Here is a 13,257-nt window from a genome sequence, read left to right on the forward strand (position 1 = left end):
GGAGTCCAGTGTGGAAAGCAATGCGAAAAGGCAACCAGCACGGATTCACAGCAGGTAGATCCTGCCTGACTAACTTTGTTTCTTTTTATGACCAGGTCACAAAATGGTTAGATGCAGGAATCAAGGTGGATATCATCTACCTGGATTTTAAGAAGGCCTTTGATACAGTATCTCATTATATTTTTATAGATAAACTGAGCGACTGTGACGTAGATGATTACGCAGTCAGGTGGTGGCAAATTGGCTTGGGTTCGCACCCAGAGAGTGGTGGTGGATGGGTCAGTATCAACCTGGAAAGATGTGGGCCACGGAGTCTCACAAGGCTTTGTCCTTGGACTGGTGCTGTTCAATGTCTTCATCAGTGACTTGGATGAGGGCATGAAAAGCACCCTGTCCAAATTCACAGATGATACCAAATTATGAGGTACAGTTAACACACCAGAGGGTAGGGAATAAATCCACACAGATCTGGACAGGTTGGAAAAGTGGGTGGAACAGAATAGGATGCAGTTCAATTAAGCACAAATGCAAGGTGCTGCATCTAGGGAGAAGAAGCACGCTTACAGGCTTGTGGAGGACCTCCTCAGCAGCACAGCAGCGGGAAGGGATCTTGGAGTTACTGTTGACTCCAAGATGAACATGAGTCACCAATGTGATGAAGCAATCAGTAAAGTTAACTGCACTTTACCATGTATTAGCAGGTGCATAACAAACAGGTCCAAGGAGGTGATACTTCCCCTTTATGCAGCATTGGTCAGGCCACAGTTGGAGTAGTGCGTTCAGTTTTGAGTGCCACACCTCAAGAGAGATGTGGACAACCTTGAGAGGGTTCAGAGGAGGGCCACTTGTATGGTAAGGGGCCCGCAGGCAGAGCCCTATGAGGAGATTGAGGGACCTGGATCTCTTCAGCCTCTGCAAGAGAGGCTGAGAGGCAATTTTGTGGCCGCCTACAAATTCATTTGGGGGCGGGGGGGACAGCAAGGAATAGGAGATGGTCTGTTTATCAGGTACCCCTTGGGGTAATGAGGAACAACGGCCACAAACTAACGGACAGCAGATTTAGGTTAGACATCAGGAAGAACTTCTTTACAGTAAGGGTTAACAAAATCTGGAATGGGCTTTCAAGGGAGGTGATGCTCTCTCCTACCTTGGGGGTCTTTAAAAGGAGGCTAGACATGTACCTGGCTGGGGTCATCTGACCCTAGTGCTTTTTCCTGCCCAGGGCAGGGGGTCAGACTCAATGATCTGCTAAGGTCTCTTCTGGCCCAAACATCTATGAATCTATGAACCCTCTCCCCTTCAGAGGGTGGTGTATCAGCAGGCATTATAGCATTTTACTTGTGACAGCATTTTTGAATTTCAGCCAAAGCTTTAACTTTAAAGCATTTAATATCCACGGTCTTAAAACTGAGAGGCTCAATGTTACCTTTTGTATAATATTGCTATAATGCTCATTAAAGATCCCCAGTGCCTTACGCTAGTCACATTTGTAGAGCAAAAGCAGCCAAAACCAGTTAAACTTAGAACTGCATGTGACTTTTAAAAAAAAATGATTTTGCATATTTTGGTCCATTCAAACTTTGCAAAGTGATCACTAATCCTCAAAAATCTGCACCATCTGAATCCTGAAAGTTCAGAGCTCTTAGAAGGCTCATTTTTAAAGCTTTAGTAGTAAGTGTATATCATACTAATCTAATGCTAAAGTGTTTAAGCCTTCAAACTTTCAACAATAGTCACATTAAGGTTAAGGATAAGCATATAGTTTTTTACACAAAAGAAAAATGACAGATTCTGAGCTAATAAAAATGGTATTTCAATCTAATAATGAAGCTTCAGTATGTGCACACGCTAATGCACCAGAAAGCCATCCCAGGTATCCAGGTGTTTTGTGTGTGAATGAACTGAGAAAGTCACTTCTTTAGAGACTGATTCTTATTTCTAGTGGTACTTGTAATAAATGGCTGAGAAAATGATAGTATTAAGCTCTTGTGTAGCAAATTAAAAATCACAGGTTCTGGACTTCAGCTCTATTTTTATTTCTATCCAGAAGTGAAAATAAAGATGGTTTATGTTTTAAAGAACTTCCTTAAAAAAAACACATGATACGCTAACATTTACTTAATACTTCAGTTTGTTTTTGATATTTCAATTATTATTTTGCTATAAAGATGGTAAGTAAAATGGCACAATCTTGCCTAGTTCACATCGATACATGTTAAGTTTGCACGCTTCGTTCATTTGCTTATAAACAAACAGAAACCTACCAAGCTCTTGCCAGTGTATTATGGTTATTTAATTTCTGTTAAGTCACGACCAGATAACACTCAATGTTCAAAGTTGTTCTTCATTAATATAGCTGGCTTTTTTTTTTTTACCAGTTTAAGTAGCCTGGCTTTGAAGAGACATTCATCCATTTTAGCATCCAAAATGTAAAAATAGTTGAGTCTCAACCTTCTTATCATATGAAGCAGCACAGAATTATAGAAAAGTAGGACTGGAAGGCACCTCTAGAGATCATCTAGTGTAATCCCCTGCCTGAAGCAGGTCATTCCTATTCAAACCATCCTATATAAATCCTTGTCTAGCCTATTACTGAAAATATTGTCAACCCTGTTGCATAATCACCAGACTTGGCAGTCTGACTTGCTAACTTGTAAAGTAGGAGGACCATGGCAGTGCCCTGCTGCTGCAAGGGTTGTTAAAATATGCCCAAAAGATCCAAGGAACAGGGTCATGTCACTGGCTGCATGGCAGTCAAAAAACCCCACAGTTCATACCAATCCAACCATGGGGTAAAATTTCTTTCTGACCCCAAATGTGATGGTCAGTCAGGCCCAGAGCAGAGGGACAAGACCCTCTAGCTAGGAACCTTCAGGAGGAGCACTGGCAAATGCCAGTCCAAATCCCTAGCCTTGGCTGCAGCCAACTCCAAATTCTTACAAAAGGGGCAAAAAAACCCAGACACCTATAGCAACAGGAGAGGAAAAATATTCCTTCCCAGACCTACGTGGCAAACAACAAATGCCAGAAGCATATGAAATACCTATAGCAGAGCATAGGTCTAGCTACTCCGAATCATCCTTGACCAATATTTATCCAATCTGTTCTTGAACATCTCCAGTGCTAGAGATTCCACACATCTTCCCTCAGCAGTCCATTCCAGTGCCTCATTGCCCTAAAAAAGAATAAGTTTTTCCTGATATCCAATCTAAACCTACTTTGCTGCAACTTCAAACCACCAGTTTGCATCCTACTGTCTGCTGCAAAAGAGAAAAGGTGTTCTCCCTCTTCTTTAGGGCAACCCTTCATATATTTGACGTAACAAAGTTTTGCATAAGAAAGTATTGCATCTAACTACATCTTGGTCCATTCTTTATTTAACAATAAAAACAGGCTTTACTGTTTTGAAGAAAAAACTTCAGTTGGAATGACACAATGAAAGAGAACAAGCCAGCTGTTCTTTAATGTAGTTTGCATATTTAAAGACATTAATGGCTTCACATTATTTGGAAGGGGAAACAGTACCTCGGTGCAAATACTGTCATTTCATTTGCATTGCATCAGGAATATTCCAGTCTACTAGACTTCGAGAAAGTTAGCCATATATCATTCAACTTTTCCCCCTATGTAATTTTGTATAAAAATAAACCTCCAATGCAAACACATACGGGTATGTGCATAAGAAGTGTCCTGTACATAATCATTTTAGGTTTCTTTTCTGGTGTATTGTGAAAGCAACTGGGTTCTAACAAAGTATATCAGCTTGGTCTCTGTGAAGAATACAGTGATAAGAGCTGCTGTGAGACACAGACTCCCCACTGTAATGTGAATCAGTCTTGCCAGCCAGCCTTCATTGCAGCACAAAAATACCTAAAAACAAAAACCAAAAAATTTTAAAAAAAAGCAAAAACAGCAAGCAGTTGCAGGATAACAGCTGGCAGTGAGGCAGGTAATTAGTCTTGGTGATTTTTATGCACAGAAAAGCTCTCACTAGTGCAAAACGTAGTCTTTGCCAGCCATTACCTTGAATAAGTGTAATGAGAAGAAAAATTACATGCATTAGGTAAAGGAAAGACAGAATAAGTGGCAGGTTTTTGGTTTGTTTTTTTCCTGGCAGCTCTTTGAAACTGCTGGGAAATGTGAAGTACTGGAATAAGAACCAGTAAGGCGCATTAAAAACTACTGAAGTAGATTAGTATGAAGAGAATACGCCTATTGTAAAGGCACAATTTATGCTGTAGTGCGTGGATGTGTAAGTAATAGCTATGTGTGTAGTTTAGTAAAATGCAAGTGATAAACTGGATGTAGCATATCCATTTGTTTAATCCCTTAGAGGAGAATATCACCAGCTTGCAAAATTGTAATGCTATTCACCTATGCCCATAATCCCTTTTTGCAAGAATCTGATAGTGTAAAACAAATTATATTTTCATTAACATTCAAAATGTTATTCACCTGGTATAAGCAAACTTTTGCAATAAAAGTGAAATCTAAGACAGACACTTACCTCTGAAAAACTAGTAATTATTCCACTGATAATGTAAACAAAAATCAGCAAAGGGGAGAAGAGCAAGCCCATCAACGGTCTGTAAGTGCTTTCCTTGAAATAATTATAGATATAGTGAACACTGTGTGCTATTCGAATACCCATGTTGAAGCAGTTTGCAAAGATAAAACCTATACTGCCTTTCCAATGGGTCAAGAAATAAGAAATGCACAAGAACATGAAGGACAACGCCAACATAACAAAGTTGAACCTGTGGGGGGAAAAAAACAACAAGTGAAACAGCCTATGCAACTAAAAATATATCCAATCATATCCGTATCTGAAAAAGGCACACAATTTATGAACTGAAACAGGTCAATAAAGAAGTGCAATAGAAGAGCATGGAAGGAAAAAAACTCCTATTAGGTCGTGGGAATTTTATCTTATTCAGTTAATGGTAGATGTATTTTTATCAAATCTTATCAGAGAACACTAATGAAGTTTATAAAATCTGAAGAGTTCTACTATTTTATATCACATATTTTATATATTTAAACAAGACACATTCATTATCTTCTGACCAAACCCCAATTGAAAAAAAAAATAGCATGACTCACGAATCACAATTCTAAAAAGTTCACAAAAGTTATTAATTTAAATATATGTGTGTGTATGCATACAGTAACACTACGTTTGTTTTTTCAAGAATGTTTTAGAGGTTATTAATAAGTATTCCCACCTTGTTACCCACCTGCCTGCCCTCTGCACATGGCAGAAAATGTAAAATGCATGCATACACACACAATCTCCCTCCCTGTAGGCGAGCAATCTAGGTAAGCGACTTGGAACTGTGGAACACTTCTGAACAAAGAGCTGCTAGTTTTATGGAAGTTATCAGGCTCTAGACTCTATGCATAAAGCAGGTGAAGGACAGTTGGGAGATAAAAATATAATGTCACTGAAGTCACAAGTGCTATGCCAGTTTGCACCATCTAAGTGCTTAGCCCAAAGAATAAAAGGATTTTTCATTTATTACTAAGACTACAGTCCTGCTATAACCCCAGATATTGAGTCTGGGATACACAGGCTAGATGTCTTTGGTCAACTTACCAACCCATGGAAACACCCTCATGCATATAAGGCTACTCAGGGAGGGACTGCCTCTTAAGTTAGAAACATCACTGCTGGTGCTGGCATAAGTGGGGAAGACTACTAGCACTGATGAACAACAGTGTCAATTAGTCCACCCACAAGCTGTAACAAGATTAGTTCCTTATTTCTCTACAAAGTTAAGACTCAAACTTGAACATGGCGGTCTTTTTCAGGTGCTTTTTGTTTTAATTTTTCACCCAATGAGGCAAAAGCTTGCTAGTGTGTGTTATTCAGAATTTTGTTCTAATAAAAAAGCGTAGAAGGGCTTCCAATAAAACACAAAAATCAGATAGTCACTGCAAAAAGTAATATTTAAATGGAGAATTACAACCTCGATAATTGGAGACAACACATTTTTTTAAAAACAGTATACTACATATATAGTCCAAACAAAACAGCTGTTCCTAAATGCACTGTTTTGGTCAGTACTGTTCAAAATATACTCCTTACTTCTCTAGATGTATATTACACACACACACACACACACACACAGACCATACATGTTTGTCCCTGGCTCCAGTGTGAGACGTGTGGGCAGAAGCCTGTTGTGCCCCGTTGAGCCCCAGGACCCAGACTCAGACCCCCAGCACAGCCAGAGATAGATAGGGCCCCCGGCAAGGGAGGAATCTAGTCAGCTGTGGCACAGCTGAGAGGAGCCAAGGAGGTACACGTCCCCAACCCCACTCCTACTTGGCCCAGCCCCCCAGGGAGCCATGTGACCAGAGCCGTGAGAACAGGACGCACAAACAGGCAAGCTTGTGGGCCTGGCATGACAGTTAGCATGGGAGTTCACGCAGGAGGGTGAGCGGGAGGGTACAAGGCTCTGCCAATGAGCCCCAAGGGAAGGTTGTCACAGCAGTAGCCAGACTACCACCTGTGCAATGCGGATGAGCACAGACTGCACCCTGAGGTTCCCCTCCGAGTCTGAGACCTCCCCCTCGGGTACTTCTGAGGTTTCCAGCCAGGCAGAACATATGGTTCCAGGCTCCACACAGATGGAGCCTCTGACTTTCAGCTGTGGGGCTGCCTAGCACGATCCCAGGCACTTGGGACTGGGAGCATGGCCACCTCTCCTTGCAAGGTCTGTTTCACTTTGGAGTCTCTGAGGTGCCAGACAGAGGAGCTCCAGACTGCAGCCCAGAAACTGTGCGCCATCAGGGATGGCGAGGAGGAGATCGACTCCTATTGCCAGGCCCTTCACCCCATGAAGGACAAGAGTAGACCAAGGTCACCTTCCAAGACAGGGGAGGACTTGAGGATTTCTCAAACTGTTCAGCCAGGGGGTTGGACCGAGGTGGTCAATGACCCTAAGGCTGGCTCCCCCAGGGTCCCCTCTACTCTGGAGCTTGGCAACAGGTATGAACCTCTTGCAGCCCCAGTAGAGCTTGCAGACCTGCCAGCTCCTGCAGGCAAGGGAGGAATACCAACAGCTCCAATCCCCACTCTCTCTAAAATGAAACACAGAGCGGTTGTTGTGGGAGACTCCTCCTGAGGGAGCAATCTGCTTCCCCAACCCCTCTGCTGCCTCCCAGGGGCCTGCATCCAGGATGTAGCAGAGAGGATCCCAAAGCTCATCCAACCCTCTGACCTCTACCTTATGCTCCCTAACAATGTGGGCATGAATGACAGCTCGGAGCAATCCCAGCTGGGTCACGAGTGGCTACAGGGCTCTGAGAGTGGGGGTGCAGGTGGCTTTTTCCTCAATCCTGATGGTTATGGGTCATGGGCTGAGGGAGACAGATTGATGTAGTGAACCGAAGACTGCGGCGCTGGTGTCATCGTGAAAGCTTCCACGATCACAGTCCGCCCTTTGGTGAGACACAGTAGTCCGCTGGGAAGAGACTGCCTCCACCTCACTTCACTGGGGAAGAAGCTCTTTTCAGCCAGAATGGCTGACCTACTTGATCGGGCCTTAAACTAAGCCTGCCAGGGAATGGGTGGACTACCAGCAAAGCAAGCCCACTAGGCTACTACTGCAAAACCAGATTAGGGAACCCAAGGGAAACCACACCTACCCCAGCCCTGAAAGGTGTCCTTCTGGGAGTGTAAGGAAGCCTTACACTAATGCCAGGACTTGGGGAACAAACAGGAGGAACTGATCCTCCTACTAAACAAGAATGACTAGGATCTTACAGGGATAACACAGACCCTGTGGAATGCCACCTATGACCAGGCCACAGATATAGATGGCTATACCCTGTACAGGAGAGATTGTGCAGATAAAGGGGGTGGGGGTGTAGCCCTCTATGTCAAGGAAAACTACACGTCCCTGCAAGCTGACATTGGCACCCATGGAGGATGACTGGAGACCCTCTTGGTTAAAATATGTGGGGAATGGTAGGAGTCTTCTACAGACCTCCTAATCAGGAATGAGAATTTGACCAAGAATTCACCAGGGAACTGGCTGAGGCCACACGCTTTTGGTTAATGGTTATCATGGGAGACTACAACTACCTGGACATCTCATGGGAAGAGCACTAGACAAAATCTGAACAGTCATAAAGCTTCCTCACATGCATGGACGAGCTCTACCTGATTCAAGAAGTCTATACACTGACAAGAGGTAATGCGCTGCTGGATCTGGTACTGGCCAAAGGGGATGATCTAGTCAGCAACCTAAGAATTGAGGGAAAGCTGGGAGACAATGACCATGAGCTGAATACTTTTGCTATCCATTGCAAAGCTGGCAAGTCAATCAGCAATACAGAAGTCCTCGACTTTAGGTAAGCTGACTTGGATAAGCTCAGAAGGCTTGTTATTGAGGCCCTAAGTGGTCCTGACTTGACAGGAAGGGGAGTCCAAGATGAGTGGTTGCTGCTTAAGGGAGCAATCCTGAAAGCACAAAGGATGTCCATCCAATCTCAGAGGAAAGGTAACAAAAGGGCACAGCAATGCCCTTGGCTCAGTATGAAACTCGTGGGCCTCCAACGAAAGAGAGGCTTATAAAGGATGAAAAATGGGAATCACCACTAAGGAGGAGTACTCTGCACTGGTCCGGACCTGTAGGGAATGAACCAGGGAAGTCAAGGCTGTAACCAAACTCCAACTGGCTACATGTATCAAGAACAATATGAAGTCCTTTTCAGATGTGCAGGGATTCAGAAGAAAAGCAAGGGTAACATTGGACCCCTGCTAAACCAAATGGGACAACTGACAACCAAAACCCAGAAAAAAGCTAACCTGCTTAATGGATACTTTGCATCAGTTTTTCACCACCCTGCCTAACATGATGCAGCATGTCGGTGTATATAAACCTGATGTCATTCAATATGGAAAAATGCAAGGTACTCCATCTCAGGGGAAAAAAACTTGTATGCTAGGCAGTGCTACTCTCGCTAGCACCATGGCCGAAAGGGACTTGGGGGTCATGAATGACCACAAGATGAACATGAGTCACCAATGCAATGTCACAGCCGGTAAAGCAAACAAAACTCTGGCATGCATCCATAGATGCTTCTCAAGTAAATCTCAGGATGTCATCCTCTCGCTGTACTCGGCCTTAGTGAGACTGCAGCTGGAGTACTGTATCCAATTCTGGGCTCCACAATTTAAGAAGGATGTGGAGAAGCTTGAGACAGTCCAGAGGAGAGCCACGTGCAGGATCACAGGGCAAGAGAACAGCCCTTATGAAGAGGCTGAGAACCATGGAGCTCTTCAGCCTGGAAAAGCGTATGCTCAGGGGTGACCTGGTGGCAGCCTATCAGTATATAAGGGGTGTGCATCAGGAACTGGGGGAACGTCTGTTCACCAGAGTGCCCCAAGGGATGGCAAGGTCCAATGGTCACCAACTCATCCAAGACCGTTTTAGGTGGGACATAAGGACAAACTTCTTTACAGTCTGAGCCCCAAGGCTTAGAAAAGACTCCTTCCAGAGGTGGCGCAAGCACCTACTCCGGACTCTTTCAAGAAGCATTTGGACACTTATCTTGCTGGGATCCTTTGACCTTAGCTGACTTCCTGCCTTTGGGGCAGGGGGCTGGACTTGAAGGGATCTTCCGAGGTCCCTTTCAGCCCTAATGTCTATGCCGTCTATGAGGTCTATGAAAATGGATCAGTGGCTGAGAAATAAACACTCCTGTAAGATATGCAAAACCTAATCATAAACTTGTATAATGTATAAAATATTATACATTATCCTTAAAATGGAATACAAGCAATTCTCTGCTCTTCAGTGAGTCTCAGAAGAGGAGAAAAACTGTTTCCTCAGGATTAGATGCCTGTCAATTCAGAATTAGTGTCAGAATATTTTTACTTTTTTTAACTATTCCTCAGACGTTGCTAGTTACTTCATTTTTAAACTTATCAACATGCCAAATGAATTAAGGTGATGAAAAAGGACAATCTTTTCCTGGAAAAAGAATACAAGCAAACACTTTTTGTTAAAAAAAGGCATTTAATAAACCCTAAACATGATAGGTATGTTATAGCTTAATGCACATCCCTGAGACATTGGAAGTCATTAAAAAGGAAATAAAAGATTTGTCTAATTCCATTAGACAAATATAGCCTATTTGTGAAATATGGAACATACATTTCATGTATATTAAATTTGGAGCATGGAATATTTTTGTAAGTACAATTTTTAACTTTAAGAAAGTTAAAATAACAGATGTATTACAAAGGCAATATGCTTTATGAAAAATTAAAATTCTTCTAATATTGAAATGTATTAACTTTAAAAACTACTCAAAACAAAAAAAGTATAGAAATTACAGTTTTGTATTTTGTCTTTTTTACATTAGTCAGTTTTTTAAAGCTGATGATTCCATATTGTCTAGAATTTCATATTCTTTGCATTGATTTGTATTCTGTGTAATGTTCAAAATTTGCTGAGATTATTTAACTATGGATTTTGGTACATACTTAGCATAGTTTTCAACATTCACTAACTTAAATGGGTTCTGGCTATAAGTCAAGTCATTAAGAAAATGAATAAATGTACATGTGAAGAGCTTTAAATTCCACCTTAATTTGAAGTGGTTCTAAATTGGAGAGCTTCAGTAGATTTGTCAAATACAGGACCCTCCTAGCTAAAGTGCTTCACTTGCATCAGAACCAATACTGCTGAGGTGTCCACAGCTAGTAGGTTAGCAAGCACACATTACAGTATGCCTATTGGCCTCTTAACCATGATCGCTGGAAGGCTTGCAAGGACAGCAGAATTGTTAACAAGTTTGAATGGGGCGTGAATTTTAAGGAAGGAAACTGATCTCAGCACCAGAATGAGGTATGAGGATGCTAGAGTGGTTGCAGGGGGTTAGGTCCATGCTGGGGTCCCTGCTGCATGCAAGAGGGGTGGAGTCCACACTTCAGTTTTCCTGCAGCTAAAGCTTTAACACTGTCGCAGCCATTGCTGAACAGGCTGAGCTTTTGAGAAGCCAAAGTCCTGTGGTATGGTCCAGAAAATGGCTGCTACAATATTCCTTCATGCCTAACTTTAAAAAGGTGGGGTCCACGTGAGCCAGGACCTGCGATGTCAAGGCAGTGCAGGTAGGAACAAGTAATAGATGGGCCACCTCAAGGTTGTGGCAAAACAGAGAGCAGAGCACTGCAGGATGTGCATGGACCAGCTTCGTGTCACATTCTGCTAAAGTACAAAATGTACCACAAAGCACTTCACAGTGAAGCACTTCTGCAAGTGTTACTATTTCATCCAGGGTCATTTTTTGTAGATTGGGCCAAATGATAACCCTTTGATGCTGGGTAAACTGTACCCTAGGGCTGTGTGAAGCTTTGGTCCCTGATTCAGTTCAGCCCGATTTGGTGGCCGAATCTCCAAATTGAATTGGAGGACCCTTTAATCTCTTTGAATCGATTTGGAGAGATTCGGCAATTCGGATGTAGATACAGCTTTAAATGTTTTTTCTACATACCTCTAGGTAGCAGGGGCTCTGAACGCTGCAGTGCTGGGAAAGATGCAGCATCCCACAAAAACACGGAGGTCTCCCCAGCGCACTCGGCAGCAGACCCAGAAGTGGACCAGAAGTAGTTCTGGTCCACTTCCTGGTCCACCGGGGAGCGCGCCTGCACCCCTCCCAGCTCAGCGACTGGTGCCTCCTGGGTCTAGGGCACCCAGGTTCCCCCTGTGGCTGACTGCCGATCCAGGGCAGCGTTGGCGGGGGGCGCCTGCACGCTCCCTGGCAGACCTTCCAGTCCACTTCTGGGTTTGCTGCTAAGCATACTGGAGAACCCCCGTGCTCCTGTGATATGCTTCATCCGCCCCAGCACGGCAGCCATCACAGCCACACCTGTTACCTCAACGTATATAGAAAAAAAAGTTTTAAAGCTACGTCTGTGTCCAAATCACTGATTCGCCAAATCAGCATCAAATCTTCAGCTTTGGATTTGGTCAAATCGAATCAGGGACAGTGATCTTATTCAATGGATCAAATCACTGTCCCTGATTTAGGCCGAATCTGAATCAAATAGGGCCCATTTTGCACAGCCCTGCTATACCCTCACTTTTTCAGGCATTTTAAAAGTACTTGAAGCATTACAAATGTTTTGTCTGTCCATGGTCATACTGAGATATTTTATAAACCAATGAGATGTGTGATCTTGGGCATCTGAGCATGAATATTTTCACCATATATATGTACTTGAGGATTTAGCTACTTTGGAGTCAGCACTGAAGATGAGAAACTCAAAACTATCATATGTAAATCTTGGAGATTATTTTGATAAAAGAAAAGAAAACAGTTTACAATTAAGATTACAATTACGTTTGAGAAAAAATATTTTTCTCTGAAAGATATTTTTTCACATATTCACATCCAGAATAAATTCATTATCATAGTTATAAAGAATGCTTTAGAGGTTATTAATAACCTTGTTACCCACCTGTCTACTTCCTCTTTGCACATAGCAGCAAACGTAAAACATTCTGTTACTCCATTGACAGCAAGAAGTAGAACATATAAAGAGTAACAGCGCAGGAGACTTGGACCTAGAAATGGTAAAATGATAAAAGAACTGATGTTCCCATAAAAAAACCAAAAAATATATCTCATAATCCCTGATCCCCCAAAAGCTAAAAATCATGTTATCATGAATGGCATTAGCACTACAGCTATCTTTAGGTTCAAACTGTAACTTAAATTACACAGATTTGTTTAGTTGGTACCTTTACAATACAATGAACAAACAACCTTCCGTCCTTTTAATTAACACTCCAGGACCAACAGGGAGTTTTAGGAGTTGGGGATTCTTTATTAAAAATACTTGCTGTATCTAATATTGTCTACTGCATAACTTTGTGACTCACTCACTAGTATCTGAGATGAGTGCTTAATTATCTGGAAGCAAGATTAATGATCATATTTACTTGTACACTATATATTTTTCCTCAAAATTAACCCTCCAAAACCAGGGTATGTGCTTTCAGTAAGGAAGCTAATTTCTGCACCAGAATGACGGCATGGGTACACTCTAGTATCTCCAGGGGATGTGATCCCTTCTCTTCCTTTCCTGGCCTGGACAACAGGCAAAGTCAACTGCTCAGGTCACTCATTCTTTCTTGCAAATTCGGCAGCATACACTTTAACCCCATCATAGCCACCATCAAATTGGCAGCAGCTTTTTGCTGCTCAGCCAGAAGTTGCTGTCAGTTCAACAACATC

General features: G+C 42.6%; 1 protein-coding gene across 1 annotated transcript in view; it reads right to left on the minus strand.

Moving 5' to 3' along the window:
• Nucleotides 1–2,275: 2,275 nt before the first annotated feature.
• The window catches only part of RFT1 (RFT1 glycolipid translocator homolog), a 50,887-nt gene continuing 39,905 nt past the window's right edge, over nt 2,276–13,257 (minus strand). Inside the window, exons 12-14 of the mRNA XM_090022603.1 lie at nt 12,479–12,584; nt 4,508–4,757; nt 2,276–3,870 (exon numbers count right to left, since the gene is read on the minus strand). Of these exons, the coding sequence (XP_089878729.1) occupies nt 3,706–3,870; nt 4,508–4,757; nt 12,479–12,584 (521 nt within the window). The 3' untranslated portion in view covers nt 2,276–3,705. The remainder of the gene's footprint in view (nt 3,871–4,507; nt 4,758–12,478; nt 12,585–13,257) is intronic.

Source organism: Crocodylus siamensis, chromosome 11 (assembly GCF_052110815.1).
Source record: "Crocodylus siamensis isolate JL-2025a chromosome 11, ASM5211081v1, whole genome shotgun sequence".
In the NCBI taxonomy this organism is placed as follows: domain Eukaryota; kingdom Metazoa; phylum Chordata; order Crocodylia; family Crocodylidae; genus Crocodylus; species Crocodylus siamensis.